Below are 17,902 nucleotides of genomic sequence, written 5' to 3'. Positions count from 1 at the left end.
TTACTGAAGGGGTTAACTAGTGGGACAGTTTTACAGGTCGGGTCGTTATGGACGCGGCGATACTAAATATGTGTACTTTTATTGTTTTTTTTTTTAATTTAGACTAAGAAATGTATTTATGGGAATAATATATATATATTTTTTTCATTATTTAGGATTTTTTTTTTTTTACACACTTGTAAAAAAAATTTTTTAACTTTTTTTACTTTGTCCCAGGGGGGTACAATACAGATCGGTGATCTGCCAGTTTGCACAGCACTCTGACAGATCACCGATCTGTCTCAGAGTGCTGCAGCGTTACTAAGTGCCTGCTCTGAGCAGGCACTTGGTAAGCCACCTCCCTCCCTGCAGGACCCGGATCCGCGGCCATCTTGGATCCGGGACTTGCTGCAGGGGGGAAGGTAGGAGACCCCCGGAGCAACGCGATCACATCGCGTTGCTGCGGGGGTCTCAGGGAAGCCCGCAGGGAGCCCCCTCCCTGCGCGATGCTTCCCTGCACCGCCGGCACATCGCGATCATGTTTGATCGCGGTGTTCCGGGGGTTAATGTGCCGGGGGCGGTCCGTGACCACTCCTGGCACATGGTGCCGGATGTCAGCTGCGATAAGCAGCTGACACCCGGCCGCGATCGGCCGCGCTCCCCCCGTGAGCGCGGCCGATCGCCTATGACGTACTATTCCGTCCTTGGGAAGTAAAGCCCACCCCACATGGACGGAATAGTACGTCTAATGGCAGAAAGGGGTTAAAGATCCACAAGAAAACTTGCAAACATTTTGCTGAAGATAAGCAGACTAACAACATGGACTACTGGAACAAAGATAAACTTATTTGGTTGAGATGGGGCCAAGCATGTGTGGTGGCAACCTGGTGAGGAGTACAAACACAAGTATGTCTTGTCTACAGTCAAGCATGATGGTGAGAGTGTCATGGTTTGGGGCTTAATGAGTGCTGCCGGCTGTGGGGAGCAACAGTTCATTGAAGGAACCATGAATGCCAACATGCACTGTGACACGCTGAAGCAGACCATGATACCCTCACTTTGGAAACTGGGCAACAGGGCAGTATTCCAACATGATAATACATCAAATACACCTCCTAGATGACCACTGCCTTGCTAAAGAAACTGATGGTAAAGGTGCTGGACGGGCCAAGAATGTCTCAAAATCTAAACCTTATTGAGCATCTGTGGGGCATCCTCAAACGGAAGGTGGAGGAACGCAAGGTTTCTAACATCCACCAGCTCTGTGATGTCGTCATGGAGGAATGGAAGAGGATTCCAGTGGCAAACTGTGAAGCTTTAGTAAATTCCAGGCCCAAGAGAGTTAAAGCAGAGCTTGAAAATAATGGTGGCCACACAAAATATTGACACTTTGGGCACAATGTGCCCATTTTCACTTTGTGTGGGTGTGCTAACTTTTGCAGACATTAATAGCTGTGTTGCGTTATTTGGAAGGCACACCAAATGTACACTGTTATACAAGCTATGCACTGACTATTTTACATTGTATGAGTGTCAGAGCCTCAGTGTTGTCCCATGAAAAGATATAAAAATATTTACAAAAATGTGAGGGATGTGCTCACTTTTGTGAGATACTGTATATACATTATTATGTGTGGATACGTGAACCTGCCTACTTGTCATAGATAGACGGATGGATTGATAAATGACACCCCAGAAGGTGTATATATCTTAGAAAAAGGCAGGCAGCAATCCAAACTGGACAAAAAAAATGTGAGTACTTTATTGAACCATGTCAATTTTGGATGGATCAATAAAGTGCTACGACTTTTTTGGACACTTCCTGCCTCCTTTATGTTTTATATAGTGGACCTCGGGTCGGTGTACAGGGGACTGCACCCAATATCCCACTATACCCAGTAGCGTAGCCTATGCTCAGAGGGGGCCCACCCGGAATTACGCTACTGCAACAGCAACGGTGCGCGCAGCGCGCCGATACAGTTACCTTCTGCGGCAGAGCAGGGAGAAATCGATCTCCTTGATCTGCTGCCGGCCGCTATGGGGCCCCTGAGCAGGAGGGGGGCCACGGTGCCCGCAGTGGGGCCCCCCCCCTGACTGTCATTGCAAGGGCAGCTGTACCAGCATTTAGCCGATACAGCTGACCACAATGATGAGGGAGCGCTGCGCTCCTTCCATCATCCCCCTGTCAGCGTCTGACGTCAGGGACGCTGACAGTGGGCGCGATGAGTCACTGCCCGGCGCCCGCTGTCACGAGACGAGCGGGAGCTCAGAGCAGCGCAGGAACCAGGAAGAGGAGAGGTGAGTATTTATTTTTTTAAGGGGTGCTGCCTTATACTACAATCTGCCTATGGGGGGTCTGCCTAATACTACAGGGTCTGCCGATGGGGGGTCTGCCTAATACTACAGGGTCTGCCTTTGGGGGGGCCTTTGGTATGTGCTGCACCCATCCTGCGTCCCTATCCTGGTATGTGCTGCACCCATCCTGCGTCCCCATCCTGTCATGTGCTGCAACCATCCTGCGTCTCCATCCTGGTATGTGCTGCAACCATCTTGCGTCTCCATCCAGCGTCCCCATCCTGGTATGTGCTGCAACCATCCTGCGTCCCCATCCTGGTATGTGCTGCAACCATCTTGCGTCTCCATCCAGCGTCCCCATCCTGGTATGTGCTGCAACCATCCTGCGTCCCCATCCTGGTATGTGCTGCAACCATCCTGCGTCCCCATCCTGCTTCTCCATCCTGGTATGTGCTGCAACCATCCTGCGTCTCCATCCAGCGTCCCCATCCTGGTATGTGCTGCAACCATCCTGCGTCCCCATCCTGCTTCCCCATCCTGGTATGTGCTGCAACCATCCTGCGTCCCCATCCTGCTTCCCCATCCTGGTATGTGCTGCAACCATTCTGCGTCCCCATCCTGTCATGTGCTGCACCCATCCGGGGGCCTGAGCAGGCGGGGACACCGGCGTGCTGTGGGGGTCAGGTGCCGGTATCGCCGCCAGCTCAGGCCCCCCAGCACTTACTATATTCACCTGTCCTGCGTTCCACCGCTGGGCACCGCCATCTTCCCGGTCTCCTGGCTGTGACTGTTCAGTCAGAGGGCGGCGCCGGCACGCATTACGCGTGTCATCGCGACCTCTGAACTGAAGGTCACAGGCCGAAGACCGGGAAGATGGCGGCGCTCAGCGGTGGAACGCAGGACAGGTGAATATAGCTCATACTTATCCTCCTGGTGGTCCCTGCTTCTCTGTTGGAGATCGCGGTGTGCGTTCAGTGCGAACGCATACCGCCATCTCCCGGGAGCATCACTCTGTCAGGCCCAGACTGCGCCGGCGCTTGCGCCTGCGCAGTCTATAAAGGCTTCGGACAGAGTGACGCTCCCAGCGTTATATTATAGATGGGGACCCTAAAAAAAAAAAAAACACATGACATGGGGTCCCCCCTATTTTTTAGTAAACAGCAAATGCTAAGCAGACAGATGAAGGCTGATATTAATAGACTGGCCATGGATATTTGCCCCTTCCTAGACAAATAACACCATGCCTCAGCAGCTCCAGTAATGGCGCATCCATTAGATGTGCCAGTTTTCTGGTGCTTGGCCTCCGCAATTGGGGGAATGGATTGGGGGTTGATGTCAGCTGTATAATGTTCGCTGACATAAAGCCCAGGGGTTAGTAATGTAGAGGTGTTTATCAGGCTCCCCCATTACTAACCCTGTAGTCAAAGGAATGAAACACACAAAAGTTCTTTAATTGTAAAAAGAACTCCCCGACAATTACCCTGTTTTACCCATTTATTATCATAAAAAAATAAAATAATCCAAAGGGGTCCACCATAAATCCATAATAAGGATAAGGTAATGGTCAGGGAGTACTTTTTACAATTAAAATGACTTGCGTGTGTGTGTGTGTGTGTGTGTGTGTGTGTGTGTGTGTGTGTATGTATGTGTGTGTGTGTGTGTGTGTGTGTGTGTGTGTGTGTGTGTGTGTGTGTATATCATGATTTTCACTATGGAGTTACCAATGAGGGAGCCTGATTGACACCTGTCTATTACTAACCCCTGGGCTTGGTGTCAGCAAACATTAACCTAAAACTACTAAGCCTGCTTGCCACCGCACCAGGGCAATGGGGAAGAGGTGAAGCTAAGCGCCAAAATTGGCAGCTGAGGGCTGGTGTTATTTGTCTGGGAAAGGGAAAATTTCCATGTCCCCTTCCCAGTCTATTAAGATCAGCCCACAGCGGTCTGCTTAGCCTTTGCTGGTTAGTAAAAATAGGGTGGGCACACGTCATGTTTTTTTTGGTCCTTTTTATTAAGCATCATAACCATTAAAGGCTATGTAGAAAGCTGTGAGCTGATATTAATATTAATAGGCTGTGAAGATCAATGGATATTGGCCCCTTCCCAAAATAACGCCAGCTCACAGCTGTCTGCTTTCCCATAACTGGTAATTAAAAATAAGGGGGGGGGACACTACACCATTTTTTGTTTTTATTGATTAGCTAAATACGTGTACAGAAAGCTACATACATTGCACTCATTATATATATCCGTGACAAATTTCTGTCTAATGTATAATATATACAGTATATGTATGTATATATGTGGTGTGCGTATGTGCATATATATGCACATGTAAACATCAGATGCACGCACACACATGGTATGTGTGCTGTGCGATATTTTTCTTGCACACACTGACATTTGAAAGTGTAATCCGATTATCGTAGACAATGAATGCACAATGCAATTTTTTTCTCAGCCCAATCTGCACAGACTCATTTACTAACATTTGGTCAGCGTGGAATGTGATATTTTGTAACATTACCCTCTTCTGATTTATACGCTTATGTGAATGAGCCCTAACCCCAGTTATTGGCTGCAGTGGTTTTGTAAACAGAACCCAGCGGGGAGTGCCAGCGCTGGAGCTACAGGGGTTTCAGCAAGTGAGTTACATGGATTTTCCCATACTATGATATTGATGATCTATCCTTAGTATAGGGTCAACGCATGGACGGCGTTAGTGGCAGGCAGACAAAGGCAGCTGCCTGGGCCCCCGCTCCCCCAGCTAGCGGCAAGTCACGCAGCCGCTATGGGGCCCGTGTGAGACAGGGGGGTCCGCCTGCCGCCAGCGCCGACTCTCCCGCCGCATTGAACTATACCGGTGTCTGCCGGTACAGTTCAAAGCAATGATGGAGGAGAGAGCGTCACCTGATGCTCCCTCTCCCATCATTCCCCGTTCTGCCTCTGACAGTGTGGGTGCTCGTCATCGCGCACTCACTGTGTGTCAGGCAGTGCGGCTGCAGCCGCCGACACAGGAGTAGGTAGTAGCCCGGGCACAGTGAGAGGTGAGGAGCTTGTGTTTTTTTTTTGTTTTTTTTTTTACTGGACTGTGGGGCCATTCTCGGGAGGGGAGGGAAGATGTGGGCTGTGCTGTATACTACTGTGTGGGCAGTGGTGTATACTACTGTGTGGGCAGTGCTGTATACTACTGTGTGGGCAGTGCTGTATACTACTGTGGGCTGTGCTGTATACTACTGTGGGGGCTGTGCTGTATACTACTGTGGGGGCTGTGCTGTATACTACTGTGGGGGCAGTGCTGTATACTACTGTGTGGACAGTGCTGTATACTACTGTGTGGGCAGTGCTGTATACTACTGTGTGGGCAGTGCTTTATACTACTGTGGGGGCTGTTCTATATACTACTGTGTAGGCTGTGCCACATACTACTGTGTGGGCTGGCCTACATACTACTGTGTGGGCTGTGCCACATACTACTGTGTGGGCTGTGCCATATACTACTGTGTGGGCTGTGCCATATACTACTGTGTGGGCTGTGCTATATACTACTGTGTGGGCTGTGCTATATACTACTGTGTGGGCTGTGCTATATACTACGTGGCTGTGCTATATACTACTATGTGGGCTGTGCTATATACTATGGGGGTATATTATATTCTATGGGGGAGGGTGTGTTATATACTATGTGGCTGTGTTATATATTTGGGGGGTACATTATATTCTATGGAGGAGGCGGTGTTATATACTATGGGGGCTGCATTATATTCTGTGGGGGGCTTTATTAGATTTTATGAGGGATGATTGCATCATACTCTTTGATGGGGCTACATTATATTCTATGGGGAGGTGGTCTGTATTATATCCTGTTCGGGGCTACATTATATTCTATGGGGGGGGGGGGGGGGCTGTATTATATTTATATTCTATGAGGGGTGATTGCATCAAACTCTATGAGGGGGCTACATTATGCTATATGGGGGGGCTGCATTATATTCTATGGGGAGGTTACATTATACTCTGTGGGGTGGTGGCTGCATTATACTATATGTGAGCTGAATTATACTGTATCGAGGACTATTATACTATATGAAGAACTGTGGGGTGCATTATACTATGGGAAGTGAATTGTACTACATGGATGACTATGGTGGTGCATTATACTATATGGAGCACTGTGAGCAGTGTATTATGCTACATGAGGACTGGGGAGTATATTTTAATATATGGAGGGCTATGAGGAGTGTATTATACTATATGGAGGACTATGGGAAGTGTATAATACTATATGGAGGACTATGAGGAGTGTGTTATACTATATGGAGGACTATGGGGCACATTATATTATATGGAGGACTATGGGGTGTGCATTTTACAATATGGAGGACTGTGGTGCACATTATAATATATTGAGGACTATGGGGTGTATTATACCAAACAAGTAAAATGCTGCATATTCATTGGGTGATTGGATTGTTTATGCCGGAATAAAAATCATTGTTCTCAGCAGGACAACATGCTACTGTATAGTGATCTGTTTGTGATCTATTAGTGATCGTTCTGTCCCCATTATTCTTTCTCAGACAGTGGAAAGAGGCCGGGAAACAACCGTCCAACGACTTCAGTATTGTCGATCACACTCGTTTAGCGGCCTGAGATCAGCGCATGTAAATACAACCGAAATGCTTCTGTGTGATGTGCAACATGTTAGCATTTGGGGCCCCATTTTAAACTTTGCCTGGGGCCCCACTTTGCCTAAAACCGGCCCTGGGTCAACGCTATTAGATTAGTAAGATCTGGCAACCTGCAACCACATCGATCAGAAGTTATAATCACCGGACAGATGTTTATGGTGTACAAGGCAGAACATCTCTGCTCTTGTCAAATAGTTTGGTGGTCCATCCTAGATACCGCCGATCAGCTCATAGTCATTTCTTTGTAATTTTAGAACAAACAGGTCCTCATACGTCACTATCAAATGATACGTCACTATCAAATGTAGAATTTCTTTGTTCCCATTTTCAGTGAAAACATTTTTTTTATTATTCAAAACTAAATCTTGTCCTGCAAAAATACCAGCCCTCATATAGTTGCTTTTGGCATTGAAAGTAGAAAAAGTTATGGCCCTTGGAAGAAGAAGGATGGGGGGGATGAAACCGCAAAAACTAAAATAGACTGCATCATTCAGGGGTTAAGTAAACTTATGAGGTTACATAGCTCTAGGCAATAGTAAAAATATAGCCCCAATAAAGAATGAGGGCCTGCGTAACCACGCTCACATGGAACATACTGAATGACAGATGCCCGGTCTCAAGAAAACCTGACAGCCTTGCAATTTTCCCAGGAGATGCTGATGAGATACAAATCATGCTCGGGCACTGTGCCACGTACTATGTTACTCATTACCCAGCTAGACTGCATTTTCCCAAAACTTTCAGCAGACAGCAAAAACATCAGGAACCATGAACCATTTTTTTTCTGGCAAAGTTATACCTTATCGACATTCATTCTTTTAAATGAGGCTTGTAGCAGTTTGAAATTGTGAATGTACTCGTGTTCCAGCTTGGCTTGAAACTTAACCTTCTTTAGGCTTATGCATCCTGGGAAGAGCATATCCATAAACTGGCAGTAGGCGGCACCTGTGGAGAGAAGCCAGGAGAGTCATACAGAGGGTATTAGCAGATTGGAACAGTAGCGTGCTGTCAGCACAGTGATCAGGAGAACAGCGAATATGTCCGGAGAAAGTAAACATTGTTGTTCCTAATACAAGACGTCTGTACTGGGGAGAGATGTACCGTCTGTGACTGCCCAATTCCATTCCAGAAAAAATCTAGCTCCTCTGAGCAGACTTATGAGCACAGCAAAGACAATATATAGTGGGTACTCCATAGAGCCAATGTTTCTAGCAATACTTACAGTGCCATCATGCTTTACTTCTAAGGTATAGCAAAGAGACCATAGGACCGTGACAAAAACAGTCTTTAAAGCACATGGAGATGGTGGCCCAATTGTCCTACCCATGGCAGAAGTGAGGTTACACAATATGGAAGGCCCTGTTATACATATGATTAAAGTTGGCCCAACTCACACATGTTAGTGGTACCTAAAGACCGCCTAATGTGGTTGAAGGGGCTTCCCTGCTATCCTGCAATGGGTGATGTTGGGGGAGGTAAGAATAGTTGCTATTGTTGAGACAGGCTGCTGCCAGAGGTGTCTTTTCCCTGTCCTCAAAACACAAGAACAATCCAAGTGAATGGGAGGTGAGCTGCAGTACCTGAGGGTGGCCACTATGCAGTGTACAGCGCTGTGCTGTTCCTGGACTGTACATGGTTTTACATGTATCCATCTTCTGTAGACCTATGAACAGCTGAGCAGTGGGGTTGCTGGGTGTTGGATCCCCACCAATCTTATATTGATGCCCTATCCTAAGGGGTGAGGGGTGTTTTATTTCAATATATTCAATAGTTTTTTTCTATATATTTAACCATTTTTTATTTTAATCTTCCTTGTAACTGGAGATGGTATTTATAGCCCAAGTTACAGGGGAAATGCAGCCTTCTTGCTGTGTAGCAGGGCTGTCTGAGTCTCCTATGACCCAGCAGCTCCTACTCCCTCTCTACAAAGTGATCACATGACTTCCTATTACTGTATATAACTATAATAATGAATAATAATAATCTGTGCTTTCTCTATGGTGACTACGGCTGTGTCCAACAACCAGATTCCTGCTCCTGCAGCTACAAGATCACGTGTAGCTACACTACTAAGCAGTAGTTAAATAAAATGTTTATGTAGCGGAGGGGGCTTTCATCAGATAAAAAGTTGGGGTAACCACAGTGTCTACAGGAGTTTTCTACTGCTAGGATATTAATGATGATATATTCTCAGGATATATCATCAATATCCAAAATTAGTTGGGGTTTGATAGTTCAAACCCAATTTGAGATAAATACAGTAATGGTTATATTTAAAGGCAATTTTCCACTATTAAAATATTGATAAAAAATACAGATAAGTCAGGTTCTACAGCTGTTTTGTCCAGACGTAACCGCAGTCAGTATATAGATTTAATTCCACTACTCTACCATTGATTGAATATTGGCTACTCCTTCGTGCAATCTTAATCATTTGGCCCCCAAATGTATTCAGTCTCTGCCCACACAGTCTGACTGACAGCTGCAGCTTGTTCTGAGCAGTGTGAGATTTCAGCAGCAAGAGGGACTGTGAGGGGCCGTCAATCAGGCCAGGAGGGTGTAGATTGCATTTACACTTTCTAAAAGGCGTACGTAGCCATTCTGACATGAATGTTCCACATAAATACACCAGTCTCATCAGGTCTGAGAGAGCTATATAATAATGTACTTTACATTGTGAAATCTCATGATGTTTTAAGTAAATGCTATAAACCACAATTCTTATTTTGAGTTTTTAATCTTAACATAACTTAACTATTTTGTATATAATTTTGCACTTGTTTGTTTTGGCAGTCTACAGTACAGGTAATTCTCATAATATATAAGTAATATGAGGGTAGCCAGGAAGTTCTACAAAGCCATATTACTCAGGACGCCAGCATAAATACAAAGGAAAGTTATCTATTAATCCAAGATATTTGTCTGTGTGCCAATCTGAAAAACATTAAGGCACAGGAGAAAGTATTCATCGACATTTCCTCGCAGCTTAATGTGTACAAGGCAGATCTGAAGGAAAACAGTGATAACAGGTGACTGGATTTATGCATAATACAGATGTTGAGAGATACTGCAAAAGCAATTTACAATATGTTTTGCTGTAGTGATTAATCATGCTTCGCCAGGAAAACTATTCAGGGACTAATGTAGTCGTATAGTGTAATTACCCAGCCTCCGGCACCGTACTAGCATAATAAGGTGCATACATTCAACAGATTCACACCTCCAGAAGATAGATCCTTGCCAAGAAGACAGACCGGGGAATCTATCCAGCTGTAGTAGCCAAATAGGATGTCCTATCACCAGATTTTCCTATGAGTTTACTACACAGGTTCTACTACTGTAAATAGATTCATTCTGCTACAAATACATCTAAAAAGCTATGTTCACGCAAAATTTTTTTAATTTTTTTATAAAGCCAAAACCTGCTCTCTTGGCAATTTAAAGGTTTTGCAGCATTTTTTTGTTCTGTATTAGTTTTATTCACCAAAAACGCTGCAGAAAAGTTAGTTTGCAGCACTTTGTTTCACTTTCTCATTATTTTCTATAGGTGAAAAAACGCTGTAAAATGCCAAAAGAATTGTAATGCTGCAATTTTAAAAATGCTCGGATCTCAAATTCGGTGAGGAAATAATAAACAAGCGGGTGCATGAGATTTCTGAAATCTCTGAAACTACCAGCAAAAGGCAATGAGATTTCAATGCTTTAGCGGATAGTGTAAAAAAACAGCTTTTAATTTGCAGGGAAAAAAACCCACTGCATGTGTCATAGCCAAATTCTTCCCATAGATCGCTAGTGCAACATGGTTTCAGAACATAAAAGGTCTAAAGCGTTGCTCTTTCCCGCAACTAACATTTTTCAAAATATTTTAAGTAGCAATTACCTACTGAACATATTTGTAATCAGAGAAATACAGTACTTCTTCAGAACATAGAAGATTCAATATATGTAAATTAAGAGGATTCTGCTGATCTTAAAATAAAACTGGAATGGGGAATCAGTTGTTGGTGTAGAAAGGCTAGTACTGGAGAAGTTGCCCAATTCCTTGAATCCATATATGGAGTATTTTCATGTTTTTGTAGCAGCTGATAAATCAGATTCTCTCAGTAGACTGATCACAATACTAAAATAGAAAATACACCTCTTGGGAATTTGATCTGAACAGGCATTAGCTGTACTTTCTACTGAAGGTCAATGTTAAAAGACTGCAAAAGAAAAAATGCTTTATTAAAAATGATCGGATTAAAAAAAAAAAAAAAAAAAGGACTGTAAAAGGGCACTTCAACTAAGTATGAGCTTAAAGTTGTGCAAATTTATTCAACCGCATTAGTTTAGTTCATTAGTTTTATTTTTCGACCAGAAAAGATTTCAGTTTATTTTTGGAGTCCGTTAGTTTGGGGGGGGGGAATCAGAGTTGGTTAATTAATTTAAATAAGCACGCCCATCAAAGTTTTTATCCTTTTAATATATTGCAATCATATAAAAAAACACTGTGTACTTGCAATTGCTCATTTTTCCCATCTACATAGTTAATTCTTCTCTTTTCCATTAGGTCTATGACTAGCTGAATCTCTGTAAGCTCTATGTAGAAACAGAAAGTGTCCTTTTCCTACATGACTTAGCACTAGAACTACAATTCTATGCTCTGCAAAGTAACTGGTATGGAGGAGAAGCAGAGCAGCTGGGTCAGGAGTTGTAGGGGGGAGGACTCATGCAGGGAAGAGAGACCTCTGGTTTCTACATAGAGCTTAGAAGGGTTCAGAGAGTCAGTTTTTAATCACCTGAGGTCATAGACCTAATGGAAAAGAGAACTACTTGTATAGAAAGGCAAAATGAGCAATTGTAAGTACACTGTGCTGTATAATATGAGGATTACAATATATTAAGATAAAAACTTTTATGAGACTGCTTCTTTAACTAAAGTTATTTTTACAGGAATGTAGACAAGTTTAGGAATACTGATAAAATATATTTTATGTTCTGTAAAAAACAAACAAATAACAGTGATGTTACCATTTTACTACAGTACATTTGCCATTACTAACTATTGGCTATTTATGGAGGAGTTAAAATTGGGAACGGATTCTTAGTCAAAGCTGGAGTTGAAGTGTAGAAAAATAGAGTCGTCGGAATCTTGAGTTCACAAGTCCACATACTTGGATGCACAAGCAATGATCTATTTTCTATATGGATACATTATAAAATATGTGAGAACTATACATTATTTAAAAAGTTTTGAATGCATACAGTACATTTTTAGACAGGCGTGGAAATGCTGCATCCTGTTCTGATGCCAGCAGCTGACTTCAGCATGTAACAGCACATCACATCACTGCCATGCACAGAGGTCAGCTGCTGGAATATTCACTGCGCCCCATGCCCGGAACTATGGGCGTGTGGAGTAGTGAATATTAATCTTCTTTAAAGGGAACCTGTCACCCCGAAAATCGCGGGTGAGGTAAGCCCACCGGCATCAGGGGCTTATCTGCAGCATTCTGTAATGCTGTAGATAAGCCCCCGATATTACCTGAAAAAGGAGAAAAAGACGTTAGATTATACTCACCCAGGGGCGGTCCCGCTGCTGGTCAGGTCGGATGGGTGTCTCTGGTCCGCTGTGGCGCCTCCCATCTTCATTACAAGACGTCCTCTTCTGATCTTCAGCCACGGCTCCGGCGCAGGCGTACTTTGCTCTGCCCTGTTGAGGGCAGACAAAGTACTGCAGTGCGCAGGCGCCGGGCCTCTGATGTTTCCGGCGCCTGCGCACTGCAGTACCATCCTCTGCCCTCAAGAGGGCAGAGCAAAGTACGCCTGCGCCAGAGCCGTGGCTGAAGATCAGAAGAGGACGTCTTGTAATGAAGATGGGAGGCGCCGCAGCGGACCAGAGACGCCCATCCGACCTGACCAGCAGCGGGACCGCCCCTGGGTGAGTATAATCTAACGTCTTTTTCTCCTTTTTCAGGTAATATCGGGGGCTTATCTACAGCATTACAGAATGCTGCAGATAAGCCGCTGATGCCGGTGGGCTTACCTCACCCGCGATTTTCGGGGTGACAGGTTCCCTTTAATAGCAGCTACACTGTTAGCAGCCGCCGCCGACTTCCTGCAGTGGCTGAGTGATCACGTGTGCCCGCTATTAAAGAGAATGAACATACACTGCTCTCCACTCCCATGCGTGTGGGGAGCAATGAATATTAATTTTCTTTAATAGTGGGCAAATATGATCATCCAGTAGCTGGTGGTGGCGGCTAACATTGTGATGCTATTAAAAGAAAATAGAAAATCCGCGATGGATTCAGTGCATGGAAGTGGGAGTAGTGAATATTCATTTTCTTTAACAGCGGGCATAAGCGTTAGCTGCAGCAGCCGGTTCCTGCCTCCGGTGACCCGCTGCTCTGCCGCTACCGCTCCCCCTCTTCCACAGCCGCCGGACTATAATACACCCCCCCCACTCTCCTCCACAATTTTGGACAGTAATATACTGTATACAGTGATATACACATGCATGCAAAAAGGGCAAAAGCAATAAAACACTGCTCTTTGGGTTGCTAGCAGGGAGTAGAGTCAGACACTTCCAGATGACCGTTCCGGAGGCAAATATGAGTTGAGCTCAGTTTCTCCATCTCATTTCTATCTGCTTGTGCTCACTCCCTCTCCCTTGTACAAATATTAAACAGAATACCTTGGCAATTGGCTTTTGTTAAGAAAATTCACAATGTCTTATTGTTGTAAAATGACAAATAAAAGTAGTCCTCTCTGGCATATTCCAGTAACGCAGGACATCTACACATAAGATATCTGCTTCCTGGCATGCACCATCACCCTTTGGTTTCCTTTCGTAGGAAATTAACACTATAGAGGTCTATAAAAAGCTCCATAAGTCTGAGGACTGCATCTCCAGTGCTCGACATGTGCCAGTGGTGTACGCTGGTCAAGGAATCCTACCTTCATATCTGAAAGGCATGTCCCTAAATGTGTTCTGGATAGGCTATCCAGCTGGTCACTTCTACTTCTGTACTGTACAATCTTCTCTGGTATTATGAGATTGTTAATAGCAGGGTCTCTGGCCCATGACAAAAGGTCCCTTTCCCTCAAATTCTTTTCTATGACAGGACAGCTCACAGCCTCGTACCTTGCAACTCGAACTACTGTGTCTTCCAGGTACGAATTTTTAAGATCTAAACAATCCAATGCCATAGGACTACCTGATAAGGCTTGACATTGCCTCCTATGCCTTGTTCTCTACATTGATACAATGGAAGGTTCAGCACTTTAGCCCAGTTATAGATTTGGCTTAAAACACAGTAGTTTAGTAGAACAAAAAAATTCTCCCACCAGTTTACATTCCCCCACCCTACCATGACATGGGCCCGCACTTGCTAACTTTTTGGGAAGAAAAAATATAGGGAATATTTTTGCTTATTTTTCTCTTCCCTGCTTTTTCCTTTCTCCTGAATTATATGGATATAGAGTTGGTTTTCTTTGAGAAATCTCTTTTTGGTACTTGGATGCAATATTCTATTGCCTGATGTTTACAAATGTACTGCTCATGTATTCAACAGTTGTCACATTGCGTTTTGTTATACTCAAGATTGTAAAAATTCAATAAAACAAACATTAAAATTCAGGGCCAGATTTATAAAGACCAGTGTTCACACTTATCTTGATGAGGGGGCGCACAGGAGTCCAAAGCTCCTAATTCATGAAGCGGTTCATGCCTCTTCATAAATCCAGAGCGTCCGACAAGTCTGGTGCGCCTCCACTCCAGAAATCTCTCTCCACTCACGGGTTGGTCTGAAATTTATGGCGTCCATCAATCCACAAAATCTGTGCCAATCAGCACAAGAAATCCTTCATAAGTTGTAGAAAAAGAAACCAATACAAGATTTAAAACGGGATCTGTCACAAGGTTTTTTTCAATGTAATCTATGAGCAGCATAATATAGGGGAAGAGACCCTGATTCCAGCAATGTGTAATTTACTGGGCTGTTTGGTGTAGTTTTGATAAGATCCCTGTCTTATCTGCTCTGAATGCTGAGCTCAGTATAACCTCACCCACATCACTGATTAGCAGCTTTTTCCAATATAGAGTACACACAAAGCTGCCAATCAGCAGACCAGGAAGACTACATGGCAAGAGATAACTAGTGCTCTTGTGATAATCTCCTTCTGATAAAACCTCTATATTATTAAAACTACAAGCAGACCAGTCAGTGACACATCACTGGTATCAGGTTCTCTACCCCTACATCATGCTGCTCTCAGATTAAATGGTAAAAGCCTGCTGACAGATTCACTTTAATACATAAAAACTAGTAAGGGGTAGCAGCATCCTGGATGCAGACCTCACATCTTGAATGTATTACCAGGAGGGACAGAAAAGCATGAAACTAGGAGCAGGTTTCAAACTGTACAACATGTGGAAAAGCTGAACATTAATTAAGGAATAGGGTTTACAGGAAGAAACGTAATACCATATTTTTTAAATTTAACTCGAGGTAAGCAATAACATATACTACATCAACTGTGTCCATAGTCATCATGCATTTATAACAATATGCCAAAATGTTTACCCATTCAGTTGTGCCAAGATGTAAACGAATTTAATATTGGCCAAATAATCTGAGCTGCCCCATTACTCACATTTTGCTTTGATTACAGCATGTTCACAAGGAAATAGGTTCCATTGTTGTAAAATTGGAATGATCTGGTCTGCTGAATTTCCCCATTCACCAAATCAATTAAGTTATCTTGCCCATAAACACCCAGAGCTTATTTCTGTATCTCAGGGGTAACATAAGAGACCGTGACTGATGTGGAGGGCCGATCCAATAGGCGGAGATCAATTCTGCTTAATATGAAATATAGCTATATTATTGACAATTATATTAATAGTATCACCAGCTTAGAGATGCCCTTAATCTGGTAGACTGGGACAATATCCTCAGAAATGAGAATACAGATAATAAATGGGAAATGTTTAAGAACATCCTAAATAGGCACTGTAAGCGGTTTATACCTTGTGGGAATAAAAGGACTAGAAATAGGAAAAACCCAATGTGGCTAAACAAAGAAGTAAGACAGGCAATTAACAGTAAAAAGAAAGCATTTGCACTACTAAAGCAGGATGGCACCATTGAAGCTCTAAAAAACTATAGGGAGAAAAATACTTTATCTAAAAAACTAATTAAAGCTGCCAAAAAGGAAACAGAGAAGCACATTGCTAAGGAGAGTAAAACTAATCCCAAACTGTTCTTCAACTATATCAATAGTAAAAGAATAAAAACTGAAAATGTAGGCCCCTTAAAAAATAGTGAGGAAAGAATGGTTGTAGATGACGAGGAAAAAGCTAACATATTAAACACCTTCTTCTCCACGGTATTCACGGTGGAAAATGAAATGCTAGGTGAAATCCCAAGAAACAATGAAAACCCTATATTAAGGGTCACCAATCTAACCCAAGAAGAGGTGCGAAACCGGCTAAATAAGATTAAAATAGATAAATCTCCGGGTCCGGATGGCATACACCCACGAGTACTAAGAGAACTAAGTAATGTAATAGATAAACCATTATTTCTTATTTTTAGTGACTCTATAGCGACAGGGTCTGTTCCGCAGGACTGGCGCATAGCAAATGTGGTGCCAATATTCAAAAAGGGCTCTAAAAGTGAACCTGGAAATTATAGGCCAGTAAGTCTAACCTCTATTGTTGGTAAAATATTTGAAGGGTTTCTGAGGGATGTTATTCTGGATTATCTCAATGAGAATAACTGTTTAACTCCATATCAGCATGGGTTTATGAGAAATCGCTCCTGTCAAACCAATCTAATCAGTTTTTATGAAGAGGTAAGCTATAGACTGGACCAAGGTGAGTCATTGGACGTGGTATATCTCGATTTTTCCAAAGCGTTTGATACCGTGCCGCACAAGAGGTTGGTACACAAAATGAGAATGCTTGGTCTGGGGGAAAATGTGTGTAAATGGGTTAGTAACTGGCTTAGTGATAGAAAGCAGAGGGTGGTTATAAATGGTATAGTCTCTAACTGGGTCGCTGTGACCAGTGGGGTACCGCAGGGGTCAGTATTGGGACCTGTTCTCTTCAACATATTCATTAATGATCTGGTAGAAGGTTTACACAGTAAAATATCGATATTTGCAGATGATACAAAACTATGTAAAGCAGTTAATACAAGAGAAGATAGTATTCTGCTACAGATGGATCTGGATAAGTTGGAAACTTGGGCTGAAAGGTGGCAGATGAGGTTTAACAATGATAAATGTAAGGTTATACACATGGGAAGAGGGAATCAATATCACCATTACACACTGAACGGGAAACCACTGGGTAAATCTGACAGGGAGAAGGACTTGGGGATCCTAGTTAATGATAAACTTACCTGGAGCAGCCAGTGCCAGGCAGCAGCTGCCAAGGCAAACAGGATCATGGGGTGCATTAAAAGAGGTCTGGATACACATGATGAGAGCATTATACTGCCTCTGTACAAATCCCTAGTTAGACCGCACATGGAGTACTGTGTCCAGTTTTGGGCACCGGTGCTCAGGAAGGATATAATGGAACTAGAGAGAGTACAAAGGAGGGCAACAAAATTAATAAAGGGGATGGGAGAACTACAATACCCAGATAGATTAGCGAAATTAGGATTATTTAGTCTAGAAAAAAGACGACTGAGGGGCGATCTAATAACCATGTATAAGTATATAAGGGGACAATACAAATATCTCGCTGAGGATCTGTTTATACCAAGGAAGGTGACGGGCACAAGGGGGCATTCTTTGCGTCTGGAGGAGAGAAGGTTTTTCCACCAACATAGAAGAGGATTCTTTACTGTTAGGGCAGTGAGAATCTGGAATTGCTTGCCTGAGGAGGTGGTGATGGCGAACTCAGTCGAGGGGTTCAAGAGAGGCCTGGATGTCTTCCTGGA

General features: G+C 43.6%; 1 protein-coding gene across 2 annotated transcripts in view; it reads right to left on the bottom strand.

The window, feature by feature from the left end:
- The window catches only part of MAPRE2 (microtubule associated protein RP/EB family member 2), a 223,554-nt gene that overhangs the window by 43,439 nt on the left and 162,213 nt on the right, over positions 1–17,902 (bottom strand). For both annotated transcript variants that reach the window (XM_069731293.1, XM_069731292.1), the window contains one exon: positions 7,765–7,910. In XM_069731293.1, the coding sequence (XP_069587394.1) occupies positions 7,765–7,910 (146 nt within the window). The remainder of the gene's footprint in view (positions 1–7,764; positions 7,911–17,902) is intronic.

This window comes from Ranitomeya imitator, chromosome 6 (genome assembly GCF_032444005.1).
Source record: "Ranitomeya imitator isolate aRanImi1 chromosome 6, aRanImi1.pri, whole genome shotgun sequence".
NCBI lineage: Eukaryota > Metazoa > Chordata > Amphibia > Anura > Dendrobatidae > Ranitomeya > Ranitomeya imitator.
This window is presented reverse-complemented; position numbering and strand designations above follow the sequence as displayed.